This window comes from Fundulus heteroclitus, chromosome 6 (assembly GCF_011125445.2).
Source record: "Fundulus heteroclitus isolate FHET01 chromosome 6, MU-UCD_Fhet_4.1, whole genome shotgun sequence".
Taxonomy (NCBI): Eukaryota; Metazoa; Chordata; class Actinopteri; order Cyprinodontiformes; family Fundulidae; genus Fundulus; species Fundulus heteroclitus.
In genome coordinates, this window is record NC_046366.1 from 13,001,519 (window position 1) to 13,019,354 (window position 17,836).

General features: G+C 41.3%; 1 protein-coding gene across 3 annotated transcripts in view; it reads left to right on the forward strand.

The window, feature by feature from the left end:
- The window catches only part of LOC105934599 (neurocan core protein), a 66,607-nt gene extending 49,109 nt beyond the window's left edge, over positions 1–17,498 (forward strand). For 2 of the 3 annotated variants that reach the window (XM_036138070.1, XM_036138071.1), the window contains exons 13-20: positions 1,443–1,559; positions 6,216–6,329; positions 8,381–8,432; positions 8,623–8,729; positions 9,033–9,115; positions 13,285–13,429; positions 14,436–14,618; positions 16,355–17,498. In XM_036138070.1, the coding sequence (XP_035993963.1) occupies positions 1,443–1,559; positions 6,216–6,329; positions 8,381–8,432; positions 8,623–8,729; positions 9,033–9,115; positions 13,285–13,429; positions 14,436–14,618; positions 16,355–16,473 (920 nt within the window). In that variant the 3' untranslated portion in view covers positions 16,474–17,498. The remainder of the gene's footprint in view (positions 1–1,442; positions 1,560–6,215; positions 6,330–8,380; positions 8,433–8,622; positions 8,730–9,032; positions 9,116–13,284; positions 13,430–14,435; positions 14,619–16,354) is intronic. The other variant, XM_036138072.1, reaches the window with a different exon arrangement.
- Positions 17,499–17,836: the final 338 nt, after the last annotated feature.

Sequence of the window (17,836 nt, forward strand, 5' to 3'; positions counted from 1 at the left end):
TATATATATATATATATACATATATATATATATATATATATATATATATATATATATATATATATATATATATATATATATATATATATATATATATATATATATATATAAACACAAACCTACAGAATGTCGCCACACCACCATTATACACAACCCAAAATAATCCAAATAGACAACCAGCAGTGGATCAAAACACAGGTCACTGAAACCTGGACACAGTTTGGATTTTTCACCATGATAAAAACACTTCAGAAGTTATTGTGAAATGATTAAAACAAGCCCACCTGAAGACTCCCCCTACGTGAATATTTTTTAAATCAGCTTTGGACTAAATTTAAAATTAGGACCAGTCAACCAAATTAAATCAGCTCTGTCTTTTCTGATGAAGAGAAAGGGGATTGCTTGAAGTGCAGCCAGCAGCAGTGTGTGGACTTCAAAATATTGGTGAAAATGTATGTAAATATTTGAACTTGTATACTTAATTTTGACCTTTTTTAGAAAAAGATTTTGACCCGGCGTGAAAAAAAAGAAAAAATATTTTTGACCTTTAAATGAAAATTAATTGAAATTGTTGTATAATCATTCAAGCCAATAAAAAGAAGAGTTTAAATCCGTGTATATAAACTCCTGGCAGTGTCAAACCCCGACTTCCTTAGTATCATTTATGCTCTGGAAGGCAGTGGGAAGACCATGAACTTGAAATGTTTCAGGTGAGTTTCAGAAACGGTTCAGTTTTAGAGTTAACCACAGCCAAAGCATCTTTTTTGTTTGTGCACCACACACCGTCTAAACCCAAACTGACAAACCTGCACGCCACCCCCTCCTGTAAGCATCCTTCGGTGTCAGAGACAGAGCTGGAGGAACAAAGACTCCCACAGCTGAGCTTTTTCAACGGCCAGACTGAACCAGCCGCGGCTTTTCCAAAGACATTAAGTTGCAATAATGAGCAGATCAGCAGGGAAACACGTGGTGGTTGGCCCATTGATATGGAAATTAGTGTTTTTGGATGGATGGAGGGTGGGGGGGGGGGGGTGACCACACACACGCAGACGTTTAGGGGGTGAATGAAGCACTCGGCGGGAGGTCTGCTCATTTCTGTGGAGGCTGGCTAATCAGTGAAGTTCTCACGCTGCCCACCACGCCTGGCGGAGCTAGCCCAGCCTGGCTTTCCATGCTGTAACCATGACAACTGTGGCTGCCAGAGGATGCCGGGTCGACGCTCTCTGGGTGCTTTTTGAAAAGACATGGGGAGGGCATATGTGTTCTGGGTGCTAAATAAAGAGGGTGGGGGTTCTGATTCATTGACTGATTTTACTGGAAAATCCTCCAAATTATGTACGATCCACATGAAAATAACCATAGGCTTGGACACATCTGATCATTTATTCAAAGACTCACCAATTAACACCCCCTCCACCCCCCCATGTCCTTGTCTCGTTTAGCTGAGGTGGAGCCCTGCGTGACTAACCCGTGTCTGCATGGAGGAAAGTGCCTTCCTCGGGGGACGGGCTACAGCTGCTACTGCCCACAAGGATACGCTGGGGAGAACTGCGAGATCGGTGAGTGATCTGCACGCGTACACACACACACACACACACACACACACACACACCGCACAATTTGACACAATGTCAGCGCCGCGCATGATCCGTCAGGCATTACATAATGAAACAAGGCTCTGCAGCAGATGATTGGCAGGTCAAAGGCCATGCTGGGAGGCTGAGCGGAGGAGAGGCTTCAAGGTTTAGATGCTCAGACTGTCAGAGGAGGACGACCATTCGGATCCCGCAAAATCAGATTTTTTTTAGATTTGACTTGTTTTTGTTCATAAAAATGTAAAGCTAAAGTGCAAAAAAGGGCTCCTTCTTCGGCTTCTTTATGCATGACCTAAATGACAGCTTGGCCCAAATCTCTGCTCGCTCTGCATGCGTCTGTAACTTGCTGTTACACTCAAAAACATCAATGCCAGCGCTTGAATATTCAAGGCTGAATGTATCTCTTGTCCCGGGAGAAATCTCCAAAAGCTCCTGAAATTGTCATGATTTAAAAAAAAAAATCATAAATGAATCAATTTTAATTCAGTGGTAGAGACATTGGATTTGAATTTGCGTCCAATACACTGCGAATCAATTATTCCGCACCCAGAGGGTTCTTGCTGCTGTATTATTTGTTTAGGCCTGCAGCACATTGTCTCTGGAGAAGTATGCATATAGAGTTTTAAAGTTGCTAATTTTCAGTGCCGTGAGAAAGTTTTGAGCTATTCTTATTCTTTATTTTATTTTTTTGCTTCAAAGCGGGCAGACTTTCTTCTAATCTTTTAAGGCTGTTTTGATCAATTGTTCTTCAGGATCTCTGGAGGACTTTCAACGTTCTTCTTTGGAGTTCTGCAGCTTTTGTCTGCTCGGCTCGGCAAATGATCATCCTTAGAAAAATGTTTGTTATTGTTGTTTAAGTCACGAAACTCTTATCGATGAATCATTCAGGCATAGAGATTGAACATGAAAGGGACGAACCAGCGCTGTTTTCCACACATAACAGGCAGCGCCAACTTTTATTGAATCTTTGTGCAATTTATTTCAGGCAGCCGGTTACAAAGGCATAACCGATTCTTTTGTGGAGACGATGGAAACTGACACAGATAACAGAGTTTGAGAGAAATAAAAGTTTGACAATTTGCTATACTCAAGATGATCAAGTGAACAATCTCTCAAGTCGTATATATTTTTTCTCACTTTTTAAAGACATCGCTTTGTTACGCTGTGGGTAGGTCTTAGTCTTGACATCCTTCTCTTCCCCTTTGCCTGTCCACTTTACTCATTATCAAGCACACATTGCACACCGTGCTCCCACAGTTAGACAAAAGGACTAAACTAGAATGTGTGAAAAAGTGCCTAAAGCCAAAAAAAAAAAAAAAAATAGACTGTCTGGAGAGCTACTGATTAACACCAAGAAGATCTGGCTTTTTAGATTCTAAAAATAAAAAGAGAGGGTGGAGGGGTTTGACGTTGTTGATGCAAATTGGATGTGAACTTCAATCGGATCGAGCGTTTTTCTTTTTTTTAGGGGTGGGGTTCTTTTGTGAAGATAAGGAATAAAGCAGGTATTTGGATATGTCTTTAGATCGGTTCTGCCGTTTGATTATTCTGGATGATACTTCCCTCATGTCCATTCACTTTTAAACAAGCACTATGTGCAGCATTAAATGCATATGTACACCTTCAAAGAATGAAGTTTGAATTTATCGTGGATTTTGTTCCAATTTACACGGGGTCAGAATCACAAACTTAGGCTCAACACAAACAAACACACACCCAGACTAATAACTGGAAAGATGTCCCACAGCAAGTTGCAGAGAAACCACAGGCTTTTGTATTCATCAACAAGCTACAAGCTTAACTTTTACTGGACATTAGGCAGCGTTCTCTCCCTCCTCTAGTATGAACTATTTCTGTCTGAGGAAGCAGAACTGCCCAGACTACACTGATATTGATTGAACATGTGCTGAGAATTGGGTTGTACACACACACACACACATACACACACACACACACACACACACACACACACACACACACACACACACACACACACACACACACACACAATAAAAAACATTACATGTTTAACTTGTTTTTAACTACATTTCAAAGTTTTGTTTGACAAAATAGCTGCATCAATCAGAAAATCTGCACACTGAAATGCAAATTCTGTTTAATATTTAGGTGCCTAACGTTGCAAACTAGCATCATATCTAAATGTACACTAATTTAGCATTTGATTGTCAAAAGAAACACAATTTTCTTTGTCCAGTTGGGAATCAATGTAGGTATTCTCAACCAAATGACAACCAAAAAAGTGGTTGCTGTCGGATTAAGGGTATATAGCCACATTATATGCCTATAAAATAGACCATAAACATAAGGTTATACACACCAAGCGTCCATTTTAAAAGTGTATTGATATTCCTTTTGCCTAAAAATAACCCCAGCACTGGAAACGATGAGCAGATACAAACTGATGTGGCGTCATCTACCCGCAGTACCGCAGAACTATCAGACAGCATAATAATAAATAAAATAAAAACTAAATTGTTTTTAACAATAATGCCAAACCGAGCCTGACCATCAGAAATGCCTTGCAGTAAAGTGGCCGCTCGGCATGATCGAAAACCAACCGTTCTACAGCAACTCTAAAAGCCTCATATCAGATCACAGAGAAATTCATCTCCCGTTCATAAACGCAAACAGGGAAACAGCACCAAGGTAAGAACCAATCAATTAACTGATCTATTCATAATGTGTGACAAGAAACTGGGCAGGCAGGACTCAAATGACAACTCAGACAGGTTCCAAAATCCTGTGGTTTAATGACAGTCCAACGTTCAGTACACGGGGAATCAATCAATAGGGCAGATATATCCAAAAAACACTGGGCTGAGGCAGAGTCGAAGCACAAAAAAGATCCAAAAGTCACTAGAAGCTAGAAAGCTTGGGAAAAAGAGCTGGAACGCTTGTTGGAAGAACCAAAGATGAACTGGCATGGAAGGATGGGAACAGACTGATTAAATACACACAGGAGGAGCCGACTGAGAGCAGGTGTGTTCAATCAGGCTGGCTGAGAGAGAGGTGGGGCAGAACAAAGCTGCCACGTCACATAATGTTGCTTTTATTTAGGACTGTAGAGGCTACGAGGAGTATTGCTATTACTATTATCACAGTATTAATAAGGACTATTTACTCACGTCAATCAACTCTGCAGTCACATCTGATCCTCAACTGCTTTACCTTCCTGCTTCAGTGAACATCAACGTTCATACTGTATTCACAGCACTATTCCAGTCTTTTCCCTTTGGGAATCATACATTTTTACGCATTTTTTTCCACTGGATCTTGGACCATTATTGTAAATAAGCACAAAGGACTTTATTTACTTTATTTACTAACAAACTGAGAAACAAAGACAAAAACAAAGCTTAAAACGGCAAAAAAACAAATTAACATAGGTGGAGGTGAAAATATTTCACAAACACATTGCATGCTACCAGAATGAGTTACTAACGCTTACATTGCGCACCGTTAAAGTCAGACACAACTCTAAGACACCCCGGCAAAGACTAAACGCAGAAAGTCTATCTATAATTTTGGAGAGCAATTTTTGTGTTTTTTATTAGAACAGTGCATCTTACTCTGACTAGGCCTACAGTGGCCCGGGGGAATATTGAACCCTGTTGCTGCCAGCGCTCAGTGTATTTAATGATGAAATGTGGATGTCTCGGATGAGGCTAAAGGTCAGTCTAGTTTGATCTGTCGAACACATTTAGCTCCTCACAGCCGCTGACCTTTTTTCACCGCTCAGCGTTTTTGCTTCAAACTAAGAAACCATTACGACGTGAGAAAGTAAGCTTGATCCGGAAAAACGGCTCCTTTGTTTCACTCTTGTGTGAAATTTAAATACACTATTTCAATCCTGAAGATTGTCTGCTGTTTTAATTAGAAGACCTTTATTGACTTTTGGAAAAATCATATTTTTTTAATCTCTGCAGAGAAATGCTCCCTTTTCCCTGCCTTGTTTCCGTTAAGAGCGCGCGCGCTACGGTGGAGCAGCCCCCTTGATTTTCTAATGCTGCTGAAAACCACCTCAGCAGGGGAGAAATCTGCCAGAAAGAGGTGGTGGTGGTGGGGGGGGGGGGGGGCTGAACCCAGACCCTCTGGCTGGTGCAATCCCATCTGCTGAGTCATACAACAAAATCTATGACGGCATTGTAGTTGCATTAAAACACACAATGCACAGAGCCTGCTGTTTTATTCTCATGCAGTTATTTGTAAATAGAGACAATATGCAAAAGAACAGAATTGATATGCATTGCATTAAGAAAGCATTAGGCTCTGTAAACATAATACCACTTCAAAACCTCCCAAAGTGCCTCCCTTTACAGAAGAACGAGCATAAACAATGAAAGTGGGGGAGATTGGGCTGTTTATATTCTCCTCACATCCTGTTTGAATTATGATAATGTACTCACCAATGTGGACACATTTTGCTATTTAAAGCAGAACTAATCACCAGCTCATTTTGTGTCAGAACCTGAATTGCAGCACTGATTTTTCAGGTCTTTGTAAACCGCACATGAGCAGAATACACCATGTCTAATTTGACACGTAATGAAATCTGAATCTGGGCTGTTCCCGCTGCCTTTTTTTTTTTCATCCACGCAGACGTCGACGACTGCCAGTCCGAGCCCTGTGAAAATGGAGGAACTTGCGTCGACAAGATTGATTCATTCCTCTGCCTCTGCCTGCCAAGCTACGGAGGAGACACGTGTGAGAAAGGTAAGAGAGGGAGTGCTGCAGTCATGCACACAAAGAAAAAGCTGATGATCCCCGACTCTGCGAGGGCAATTTCTACGAGACGCTCGTTCAAAGGAAATGTTAGTAGAATGTGTAGCACTGGCAAGTTTATTGTTTGCTACCACACTGATGAGTTTAACAATTTCCAATCATCCGATTGTCGGCTTTGAAAGGATTCTAGCTGGGGGTTCACCTCATAAACCAACAAAATATAGTGCATCATTGTGAAGTAGAAGGAATTTAATACACACTACCAGTCAAAAGTTAGGGACACACCTTTACCAATGACTCTTCCTCTACATTCTAGATACATAATAAAGACATCCAAAAAATAAAGCAATCAAAAAAACGAAATAATGAAATAACTGAAAATCTCTTACATCTCCCTTTATTGTGATTACTGCTTTGGACTCTCCTGGCATTCTCTCGACGAACTTGAGGGGGTCGTCACCTGAAATAATTTTCTGTCTATTAAGGAGCAAACAAGGCTTTCGAGCCAGATACTGTGTCCAGTTATGAAAGTTTATTAATGTAATCAGGACCCTGGTGCAGAAAGGAAACCCTCTGCAGGAGAAAGCCCGGAGACCTTGGCGGGGAAGAGAGCTGGCTTGCTCACTGCAGAGGCGACAGGCAGGATGGCCGAGGCTTGGCCAAAGTCCGGGAAACATGCTCGGGTGATCAGAAACAGAGCAGATAAATCCAGGGGGCTTGGCAAGGCTTGTGGCCGAGGAACATTAGCCCAATATGTGATTGAGTAGTGATAAAAGGTGCCTGTGCTAAAGTCATGAGTTGATTAATGGAAAAAAAGGTTGGCAATGCGAATGTTTACATTTTTTTTCTTCTAATTGTTGTAGACAAAAGTAGCAAAGCATCATTTCACATGCAGTTTCTCACTAAAGCAACACTAAACGTCTTTGAAAAATGATGTACTATGAACAGCAGAGTTAAACTCTTTTAATCTAAAATAATTTGCAGAATTTCTGCTGACTGAGGATTTTTGGTTTTAATGAGCTCCTCCGTAATAAATCTTCCTCTGGAAAACTAAACTTGTGATGATCAAATTCATCAGTTTCCTCTGGAAAGTCTGACATGTATGATGTTTTAGGGGTTTTCATTAAATTAATAAATAAGTCCTATTCTATTAGTGATTTATAGGGTGAGTCCAGGCAAAAAAAAAAAAAAAGTCCAGGTACGCTGAGGGGTAAAAGTGCCAGTACTGTGTACAAAATCCACTTAAAGTACTGGATATACCATCACCAAAAACAAATAAAATACATTAAAGTTTGTGCTTGTAACATCACAAAACGTGAAAAGGTTCAAGGACTATGAATATCTTTGAAAAGTACTCCATCTAAAGGTTTTTATCATATATATATATAGATTTTCTATATAGAAAACAGGCTGAGCCTTTAATAACCAAAATCACATTTATTTTGCTAATATGGAAAAACTAAAAAATGCAATCCATGCTAAGTACTATGGGGCATGTTTCAGCAATAAATGTCCGTAATGACACAATGATAATAAGGTAAAGAGGGCCTTTACTTTCAGGCAGGACGAGGGTCTTGTTCACAAAAGAAAAATTTACACTCATAACAACTTGCTCCAACATACAGATGTAATGACTCCCCACCTCCCTGGTTCTGGTCACCTCCAGCTCCGGGTCAGAACCTCTCCTGTGTGTCTGCGGCAGCTTAATGAGAATTAATGAATATCTTAGCTATGCAGTTAGAAACGAATGCACAGGCCTCAGTGTTATTAATGAATACCAATAGTGCATAGAGAGGACCACGTGTGCTGTGAATGGGAAGTGAGCACATGTAATTATAGTTCAAGTATTTAACTTCTCCAATTGCCACAGTCTTATATTTTAGTCTTTATTTGCCAAATGAGACAGAACCCTTCTGCTTCCTCACATCCTCCACAGGCTTTTCATCTAATGATTATCTGGCCTTCTGCAGCTAACTGCAATTTGAGGAGGAGATTAGTTTTGCTTCTCATTTCTCTCTCTCTCTCTCTCTCTCTCTTTTCAGATATTGAAGGTTGCGAGCACGGCTGGAGAAAGTTTCATGGCCACTGCTACAGGTAAGGCTGCGCAAACGGGGTGTGTCACAGTGTGTCTTGCCAGAAAAATAAACAGACTTCTCATCCATCTGCATTCCCGTTATGTTCACCTATGACCATGATGTGCTCACAAACAACAATTTAAAGCTGAGCACAATGTATACTAAGTATATTCACCAAGGCTTTCGCTGTTTTTTTCCCCCCGCCACAGGTACTTCAGCCACAGACACACCTGGGAGGATGCAGAGAAGGACTGCAGAGAGCACAGTTCCCATCTCAGCAGTGTCCTCTCCGCCGCTGAGCAGGAGTTTATTAATGGTATGTGTGGCTGTCTGCAGGTCTGTTGATCTGGTTTTATTCTGCTCTGATCCATAACCCAACAAACCCGTAAGGCAAGAGAGAGAGAGAAAATCTAAAGAGTCGTGCTTCTCAATCAGAACCACAAAAAGCTTGAAAATTGAACCAGGACTGATGTGATCTTTTATGGCGTAACGCAGGAAAAAAACAAAAACACGAGCGGTTAAAAGAAGAAAATCCCAAATGAAATGGAAAAATACACAGACATCTTGTATATTAGTGTGTGAAGAAAGGCTTTTCCTTCTGCTGCCTGTTTGTTTTTAGGTCTGGGTCACGACAATGCCTGGACTGGTTTGAATGATCGCACAGTGGAGGAGGACTTTCAGTGGACAGACGGCAATGACCTGGTGAGTTATTGGACGCACTACATTGCTCAAACAGCAGCTTCTAAAATGTGTGGAGGGCACTAATTCCTTCGGCCGGAAATGTTAACGGCAAGGTGAAATTATAGAAGCTACTGTACAGATAGTATACTGTATCCGTCTATTGTTTTCCTCTTATCCAAAAACGGGTTGCGGAGGGTAACAGTTCAAAGATGGAAATCCCGCCATCCCCAGTGATCCTCAGTCAAACTCATGCTGGGAGGAAACCACAGGAGTCACCATGCCAGAGGAGCTATGGTCCCTCCTGCAGGGTAGGGAGTCCTCCAAGCTGGATTCCCAAACCACCTCAGCCAACTCTTTAATCACAGAGTCATCAGAGCTCTCCCTGAATGTCCCTGGAGCTCAAAGCTCATGATACCTTTAAGGTCGAGTCCAGTTAATCTACAGAGGAAGCTTATTTTGGCGCTGTGTTTCTGGGATGTTGCTCTTTCAGCTCTGATCCATAGCTTACGATGCACAGGTGAGGGTCAGAGCGTAGACGGGTCAGACAAAGGTTGGTATTTCAGCTCAGCCTATACTTGAAAAAGAAAGATGGCAGTACAACAGACAAGGCCCCGAACCATCTATCCATCTCCAACTCCATCCTACCAATAATGATGGACAGTAAACCACCAAACCTGAACTCCTCTGCCTGAGGCAAAGACTGATCGCTGTTAGCTTTGTAACCTGGTGGGGTCTGTTGTGGCAAACAGGCCACAGAAAATGAATCAGAATGAGATCGATTCAAGAACCTCAAACCTGAGAACATGGCAAACCGTGACAACCTCCTGGTGTCAGGCCTAGGAGGAGCACCTGGTGCTCAAGCCTTGGCTCCTGGTGCTCCAAAATCATCAACACTGACTCCTCTCCACGTGAGCCCGCCGCCTTGACGTCCAAGTTGGGTGTCCAGCTTCATAATCCAGCCCTTTAGGGACCTTGAAGGAATATCCACAGATTGATTATTGCAAATAGTGGTGGCCCAGCAAGCGCCTTCGGCCTTTGTAACGATGGTAGATCAGCATCAGCATTCAGTCTGTGAAATAAAATTACAACTTCAGCACACTTCTAATTAATGGGAACGGTTGACTGCAGAGAAAAGCCCACACAGCGTCTGATGAAGATTTTTACACCAGATCCTCACACGCTCGGGGATAAGCAGGCAAAAAGCATCACCGTACTCTCTAAAATAGCTAATTAGAGAGGTTCCTCATTAATAATTTCTTCTTAAATGTGTAGGCGTACATTATCCGGAAATAGACCCTCTTTCTTCCTTTTTTCCATTTCAATTTTATTTTTTCTTGGCCGCAGTTGTAAGGTAAACACCAGTTGAGTTTGAATCGGCGTTTCCTCCTTCTCAGCTTCCTGCGTGCGTCCTCCAGTACTTTTACATAAAACCAAACACTGCTAACATTTTGTTTAATTGGAGTGTATGATAGAATGTGAAGATGTGGATAGTTTTGTTTTATAACAAGACAGTTCAAGTCTTCATTTATCTGATTTAACTCGCGTTAAACATTTGTGCGGACGCTGTCTAACTGCATTGTTTCAGCTCCACCAGAGAAGCTGTGGTTGAGTTTGAAGGATCTGTTTTTCCAAAGCAAACAAGCAGCGAAGTCTCTTAATTTATCCATCACCAGAACTTCAATGTTTGATTGGAATTAATGAGTTAAAAAAAGAATGACAGTAACTGAGCGACTGGATTTTCACAGTCATGTTATGATTTATATAGGATAAAAATAAATACAGAACAACAAAAAATATGAACTACAATACTGGAAAAGTATCTGCCCCCTCTTGCCCCATTGGATCAAACAAAGTTCACTATCACACAAATATAACTGGAGTAAAAACAAAAATGCTGTTCCCATCTGATTTAGTGTCTTATGGTAAAAAAAATAATAAACCATCTGAAACAACCTGTCTCGCTCTGTTATGAAACTTTGGTAGAAAGGAAACCTCTGCAAGAGAAAGCTGGAGGTCTTGGCGGTGGAGAGATCTGAATTACTCACTGCAGAGGTGACAGGCAGGATGACGCAGGCTTGGTCAAGACAAAAACGGAGCAGACAAATCCAGGGGCAAAGTGAGGCTCGTTGTCATGTAACAAATCCAGGTCGTGTTTAGGAAATCAGAAATTTAGTAGATATCTGAGAAGGGCAAAGCAATGCATGGAAATAAAAACAAACAAAACGTGGATAAGGTCAGTGACATGAAACACTTGACATCTACTAAAAAAAAAACTTTCAATAATCCGGCCCTGTCTCACAGTCTGCAGGGGGAGGAAGGAGGGCAGGAAATAGGTGTGCGAAATAAGCTCGATTGCAGTAGTGAATAATCCTTGATGACAGTAATTGTTAATCCTGGTGAACCCGATATTCAGCCGGACACAGAGTTATGTTTTTTAAAAGGTTTATTGCGAGGGACTGAGTAATGGCAGGAGAGGCAGGCCAGCAGGACCAGACTAGAACAGATGCAGGTGAAAACAGACTAGAAGAGAGGATTTAATAGCAGATGGCGCAGGCAGACAGGGATGAGCAGGAGACCAGAAGATGCAGGTAGAGATAGACCAGCACAGGCGATGTGGACCTGGGTACCACCAGAACGGGCAGAGCGAGCAGCTGGGACTCACGGGGAAACAGGCAGAACTGCAGCATGCAGACACAGGCAGCTTTCTTTAGAGAAGCGAACAGAAGAGTCCAGCTGGCTGAGCACACAGGAACTGGTAGAGCTGAAACACATCGAGACGGGATGAGATGGACCGAGAACAGAGGTACTGGCAGGAAAGAGTTGGCTGAAGCAGGAATATGTAGACAGGTGCACAGGTGAGCCGAGCTGACTAATTAGTGGCAACAGGTGGAGCTGATCCAGAGCAGAGTGGTGGCTTTGAGGTGAAGGCAGATTAAAAAAAGTCCAAAACAAAACAAAGAAAAACCTAAATCATGACAATGACAGCAGGAAGAGGATGTGGCAGAATGCAGGCAGCCAACAGTCAGAATATTTAACAATTGTTTCCATACAGCTACCATAGAGGCTTCTCAATCAGGAAAGGCCTGTTGAAGACCAAACCACAGCATCTTTAACAGATCTGAGTTCAGACTTTGACTAGGCCGCTGAATAACTTTCTTTTTTTCTTGCCAGTGTGACCTAAAGCTCACAAATCAATGGCTAGTGAACAGATTTCATAGTTTATCAAGTGCAGCAAGTCAATTAGGTCCTAAAGAGGCAAAACAGCCACAGAACAGCATTTCACCAATTTCATGTTTGTTCTAGCTTCTTTTGTTCACCTCAAATACATCAACTATGCTCTCAGGTATACTGGCCACTCCTGGGAATGTTCACTACTCTTCCATGTTATTTGTGGAGAATTGTTCTTAATGGTTTAAACGGCTTTGTAACCCTTTCCAATAAATGATTTTGGTTCTAATCTGTTCATGAATTTCTTTAGATCAGGGCATGATGCATGTTGCTTTTTGAGATCTTTAGCCTACTTCGTGTTGTGATTCAGGTTCTGTTTTGGTGATTATTGATTACAAATATCAAAGCAAAAAAGAAATAAAAACTTGCTTAATCACTGTTAATTCGTGGCAATTCATTTCACACATAGTGCCAGCCTGATCATAGACAAAATAGATCTGTAGAGGGGGCAAACACTTTTCCACAGCAGCGTACACAGCCATTAAGTTGTATTCCTCTTTAAAATTATACCTCGTTTGAATTTGTGCGTTAAATCTCATATTTATTTGTCCAAATTTCATCATTATGAAGATAACATTATTAAAGCGAGGGTAATAATATGTTAGCTTCAGTAGGTAACTCTCTTGCCATCTTCAGTCAGTATAAACACAGATTAGTTGGTCCTGGAGGCCTAAGCTAACAACGATGGTTTCCCAAGCTTGTTAAATACCGTTCTCATAAATGACTTTTGGAGGATTTGATTTGGGTTAATACAGTAGAGGTCCACTTTCGACTTGCTCCTCTTCTGAAGAGCCGTCAGCTTTAACTTCTGGGACCAACTCATCGGTAATAGGTAACATAATACCTGCTCGTTGCTTTTAACAGAACCTACTTAAACAAGCCTGAAGTACCTCTTTAATTTTCCTATCATGCAGGACTTATATGAAAGAGAATAATGACTTTTGCTTTTTGTTGCTGCGCAGGTTTATGAGAACTGGAGGGAAAGCCAGCCGGATAACTTCTTTGCAGGAGGCGAGGACTGTGTGGTGACCATTGCCCATGAGGACGGCAAGTGGAACGATGTGCCCTGCAACTACAACCTGCCCTACATCTGCAAGAAAGGCACAGGTGATGCTGCTCGAAAGCTGCTCACATCGCCTGGGAAAACTTTTCTCGTCTTTCTGCATTTTCAGAAAACAAGTTTTTATAACTCCGCAGCAAACTAAACAATAAAGTTTCCTGCTTCCCATTTTCCCATGTAAAATGTATTATTCATGAGAAAAACACCACATGGGTGTTTGAGTGTGACCAGCTGGTCTCCTCCTAGTCATCAGTGCTCATCATCAGCTTGTGTTCTCAGGATACATGTTGTTCCAGCGTTTTTTTGTTGTTTTTTTTTTTGGTTTTGTTTCGTTTTTGTAGAAAGCATCATTAGTTTGGCCCAAACCTTCAGAGTTTCGCCTCACTGACCCTGTCTCCTCACCTAAAAGTCACCACAGCAAGGACTCCAGAAACATTGACGTCAAACACAAACCTAAGTGAAGACTGCGTTCAGACCGAACTCATATCGATTGTTGGGGGAAAAGCAATATCAGTCTCAATATTCCTCCTATTGCCGCTTTTGACCCCATTCATGCTCACCATGGCAGCACAACCGAAGCTGCCCAGTTATTGCCGATTATTGCCAGGTTCACAAATATCATCTAAAAAGTGTCAGGGCAGTTTTTGTCAGCTAGTCCTAATAATCACAATCACAGTTCTACTTTGGGGCCGCGCCATCCTCTCTGTGGAAGCAGATAGAGAGCAGGAAACAGACATAAGGCTTAAAGTGTGGTTAAGAGGTGTTAGAGGAGTGAGAAGAAGAAAAAAATGCACAGGGTGTTAGAGATCAAACAGTTTAATGGTGTTTTTCTGTGGTTTCATAGCTTTTGTTCTCCTCGTTATCAGTTGCATCAGCAAGGCTGCCATCTAGAGGCAGCACTATGCATCACATCCTCCTCTTTTGCACTGCATCATTAGAATGACTATTTCCTCATAACATGAACATTAATAAAAAAAATAAAAATCTGCAAACACAGATGATCTATGTAGCTATATCTGCATAAATGATGTGGTTTAAAATGTGTGTTGACAGTGCTGTGTGGGACCCCGCCAGCCGTGGAGAACGCCCATTTGATAGGTCGGCGGAGGTCACATTATGACATCCATTCAGTGGTGCGCTACCAATGCTCCGAGGGGTTCTACCAGCGCCACATCCCGACTTCTCGCTGCCGGGCCGACGGCAGCTGGGAGCGCCCCAGGATCATCTGCACAAAGTGTGAGTTCAAAGTCTAAATCTGCGTTCTATCAAGCGTCAGTGGCCTTAGAGGGGCTTGTGAACATCATGTTGTTGTTGAAACGAACCAAGTACTTTCCCAGAATGGCCAGGGTACTTTCCTGCCGTGTAACATCAACATTCTGTAACCTAACAGCTATTTTCTACATAGCTTTGCCAGAACATGCTACGTGGAGTAAAGGTCTCTCGAGATACTTACCAGGAACTTTAAATTAACTTGAAGGTTAGTTTCTGGGAGCTTAGAGGATACTTTGATGATATTACCAGTTGCTGTCGGGCATTTTGGTCAGAGCATCCATAGTACTTTCAAGAGCCTACCCAGTAGGCTCTTGAAAGCCTACCTACTGGGTTCATTAGGAACATTTGGGGGGATTACCAAATATTCCTTACCAGGTACTTTTTTATCAGGAACCTCACTGTTATTCTGTCTTACATGTTCCTTAAACATATATTCTGGAATCTACCAGCTTTTTTGCCCCAGAAACTTTGCTGCCTTGTGTTAAAGGGACTTTGTGGAGCTCACTGGTTACTTTTAAGAAACACCCCGGTTCATCAAATCATCATAAAGTAGTTTTCCTTACATTTACGTCATTGGCCATAAAAATGCCGATACACTAATAAGACGAGAGAATTTCATCCTGTGTGTTTTTGTTTGGGCAGATTGAGGCTTTAATATTATTTTCCCAGGAAAACTTCTGTTTCATGGCTTTTATTACTTAGACAAGGCACCTGTTATTCAGATACATATCATTTTGAGAAAATATACATATAAAAAAAACTATTGTGCTTTTGCCAGTTGATGTCATAGTTTTGTGGTTGTCAGTTTGATCTCACAAAAAGAAGTGAAAAAGCACCAGAAGCATGTAGAGTCAATTAGTAATACCATTTTTTATTTCTCCCCAGAGATTGTTTGTCACTTTGTTGAGTTTGTCTTGGTCTAAGGTTGTTTCTTGACCTGCATCACACCTAACGTTCATCGTGGCTTTTCCCTGTACATCATTGATTCTCAGACTTCCAGTTAGAGGGAAAAAAACAACAACAACCATATAGGTCAAGCTTATTTTAATAATTAAAAAAAATACACAATATAATTGTTTGGTCACATTTTTTCTTTACATCAATAAACGTTAAATAGGTTTTGTGTCATTCTGTCTTTGTTTCAACAACAATAACTATTCTAGGTTGCATTAGGATATTATTTATTTTCTTATTGCTTAATAAATCAATAACTGAGGACTTGTACACAATGTTTTGGATTTCTCCCAAAAATTAGCTTTTTTTTTAGTTATGTCTTCCAGCCAAAGCAAATCTTTTTGTAATTTTTTCCCCCCAAAGGGTTATGAGGAAGTCGGCCATGTCTTTTTCACCACTTAGACTACTGTCATTCATTTCTATATGGCGGGGATTTGTTGCCTCTGGAGTTATAAGTGGATCATTAGACCCTCCACAATGGCTCTTAATAAATCACCAACTAGGTCATTTTATCACTTCATTTTCATATGGTAAGTCTCTTACTCTGCTGCTTTCAACTCGAGTGGAGCTTTGACCACACCTTTTATTTTTTATGTCCCTTTTAATTTACTTTACATCGTGGTCTTGCTGCTGTATGAAAACCGACATGTTACTCCTGTTGGTAACCACCGCTGTGCAACACTCTGGTGAGACGTTTTCTCTAAGGTGCCACATAAATAAAGCTGACCTTGACTCTCTTTCTTCAGCTCGGCGTTCCCACCGATACAGACGCCACCATCACAACCAGCACCATGAACGTCGCAGGAACAGGAGACACGGAGGGGAAGGCCACAAAGCCCGGGACGATGCTCACAGCTACTACTGAACCAAATAATACAAACACCTGCACCTCCGAGGTGCTAACCGCGGCCCGTACAGACAGAGAGTAGTTCCCATATTCCTGCTTCTCCCCTCGCGCTCAGCTTAGCTTTTACTACTTTTGATAAATAAGGTTGTCTCTAACATCAAGCTAACCTCCACTGTCCTATTTCTGAGTTTGGGTTGTTTTTGATGCTTCTTTTAACCGGGCTGTGAACACCTCTCTAACTTATTCGCCTAAATAACATACAATAACCCTCTCCCTACCTGTCAGATCGACATCGGTGTGTAAATGTGCGTGAGTGTATGCATGTCAGCTGGAAACTTAGAGAAACGTCTCTTTTTTCATTGGATTTCCTTTTGTTCTACGTGGGAAACGAACTCGTCCTGCTGGTCTGCTCACACAGACGGCTGCGAGGCAAGCCGGCGCGCGTTCCTTTGTAACCCTGAGCTGTTTGTGTGTTTGCTGTTAGCTGTCGCTTTTATTGTTTTTTTCCATTAAGCTCTTTTTAATAGCTGCTCTGTTTTATTCTTACTGACCTGCTTTTTCTAATATTTGCTGTTTGTGTAATGTTACTATTTATTACGGATGATCTGCTAGTGCAAACTCTTTCTTTTGTACTTACTCTCCAGGACGTCGGTGTAACACCATTTTTTCTATACCAGTTGGTGACGAATCATTTGGTTTCCTCCAATCTCTGGTTTGTAAACATGTTCTGTGTTATTTAGCTGATCAATTGCTGGACTCTGTCTAAATCGACCCCTTCAGAATGATGTCCCATAGAGTCACAGTGGATTGTGTGGGTGGGAATGGGGAAAAAGCTTGAGATAAGCAGTTGATTGTACCAGATTTGCTAAACATCTTGAACCTTTGCACGGCTGTATTTACCTGATGGGTAGAATGTCACTATTTTTTTCTCTCTTTAGTCCCTTTGATATTTGATCAGTCATCTACTTTTTTGGTGTTCCTATGACTTTTTGTCTTGCTGTTGTATTTCATTCTTAATAAAGTGAGTAAAACGAAATTCAAAACTTCACGCTTCCTTTTTTTAAAATCCAGGCCAACAACAGATACGGCGAGCTGAAAGAGTTTAAATACCCTTTGAAGTGTTTTATATTTTCCTCACCTTGCAGCCATAAACGTCTGTACATTTTACTTGGATTTGGTGTGATAAAGCAACACAAAGCAGTCCATATCTAGTATGTGGAAGGAAAATGATCTATAGTTTTTTCAATCTTTTTTACAAATACAAATGCATGCAGCTGTCCTGTGAAACTCTCAGAAGCTTGTTGGAGAGCATTAATGAACGAGCAGCAATGTAAAGACTGAGCAACTCACCTGATCAGGTCAGGGATATTGTTGGAGAGAA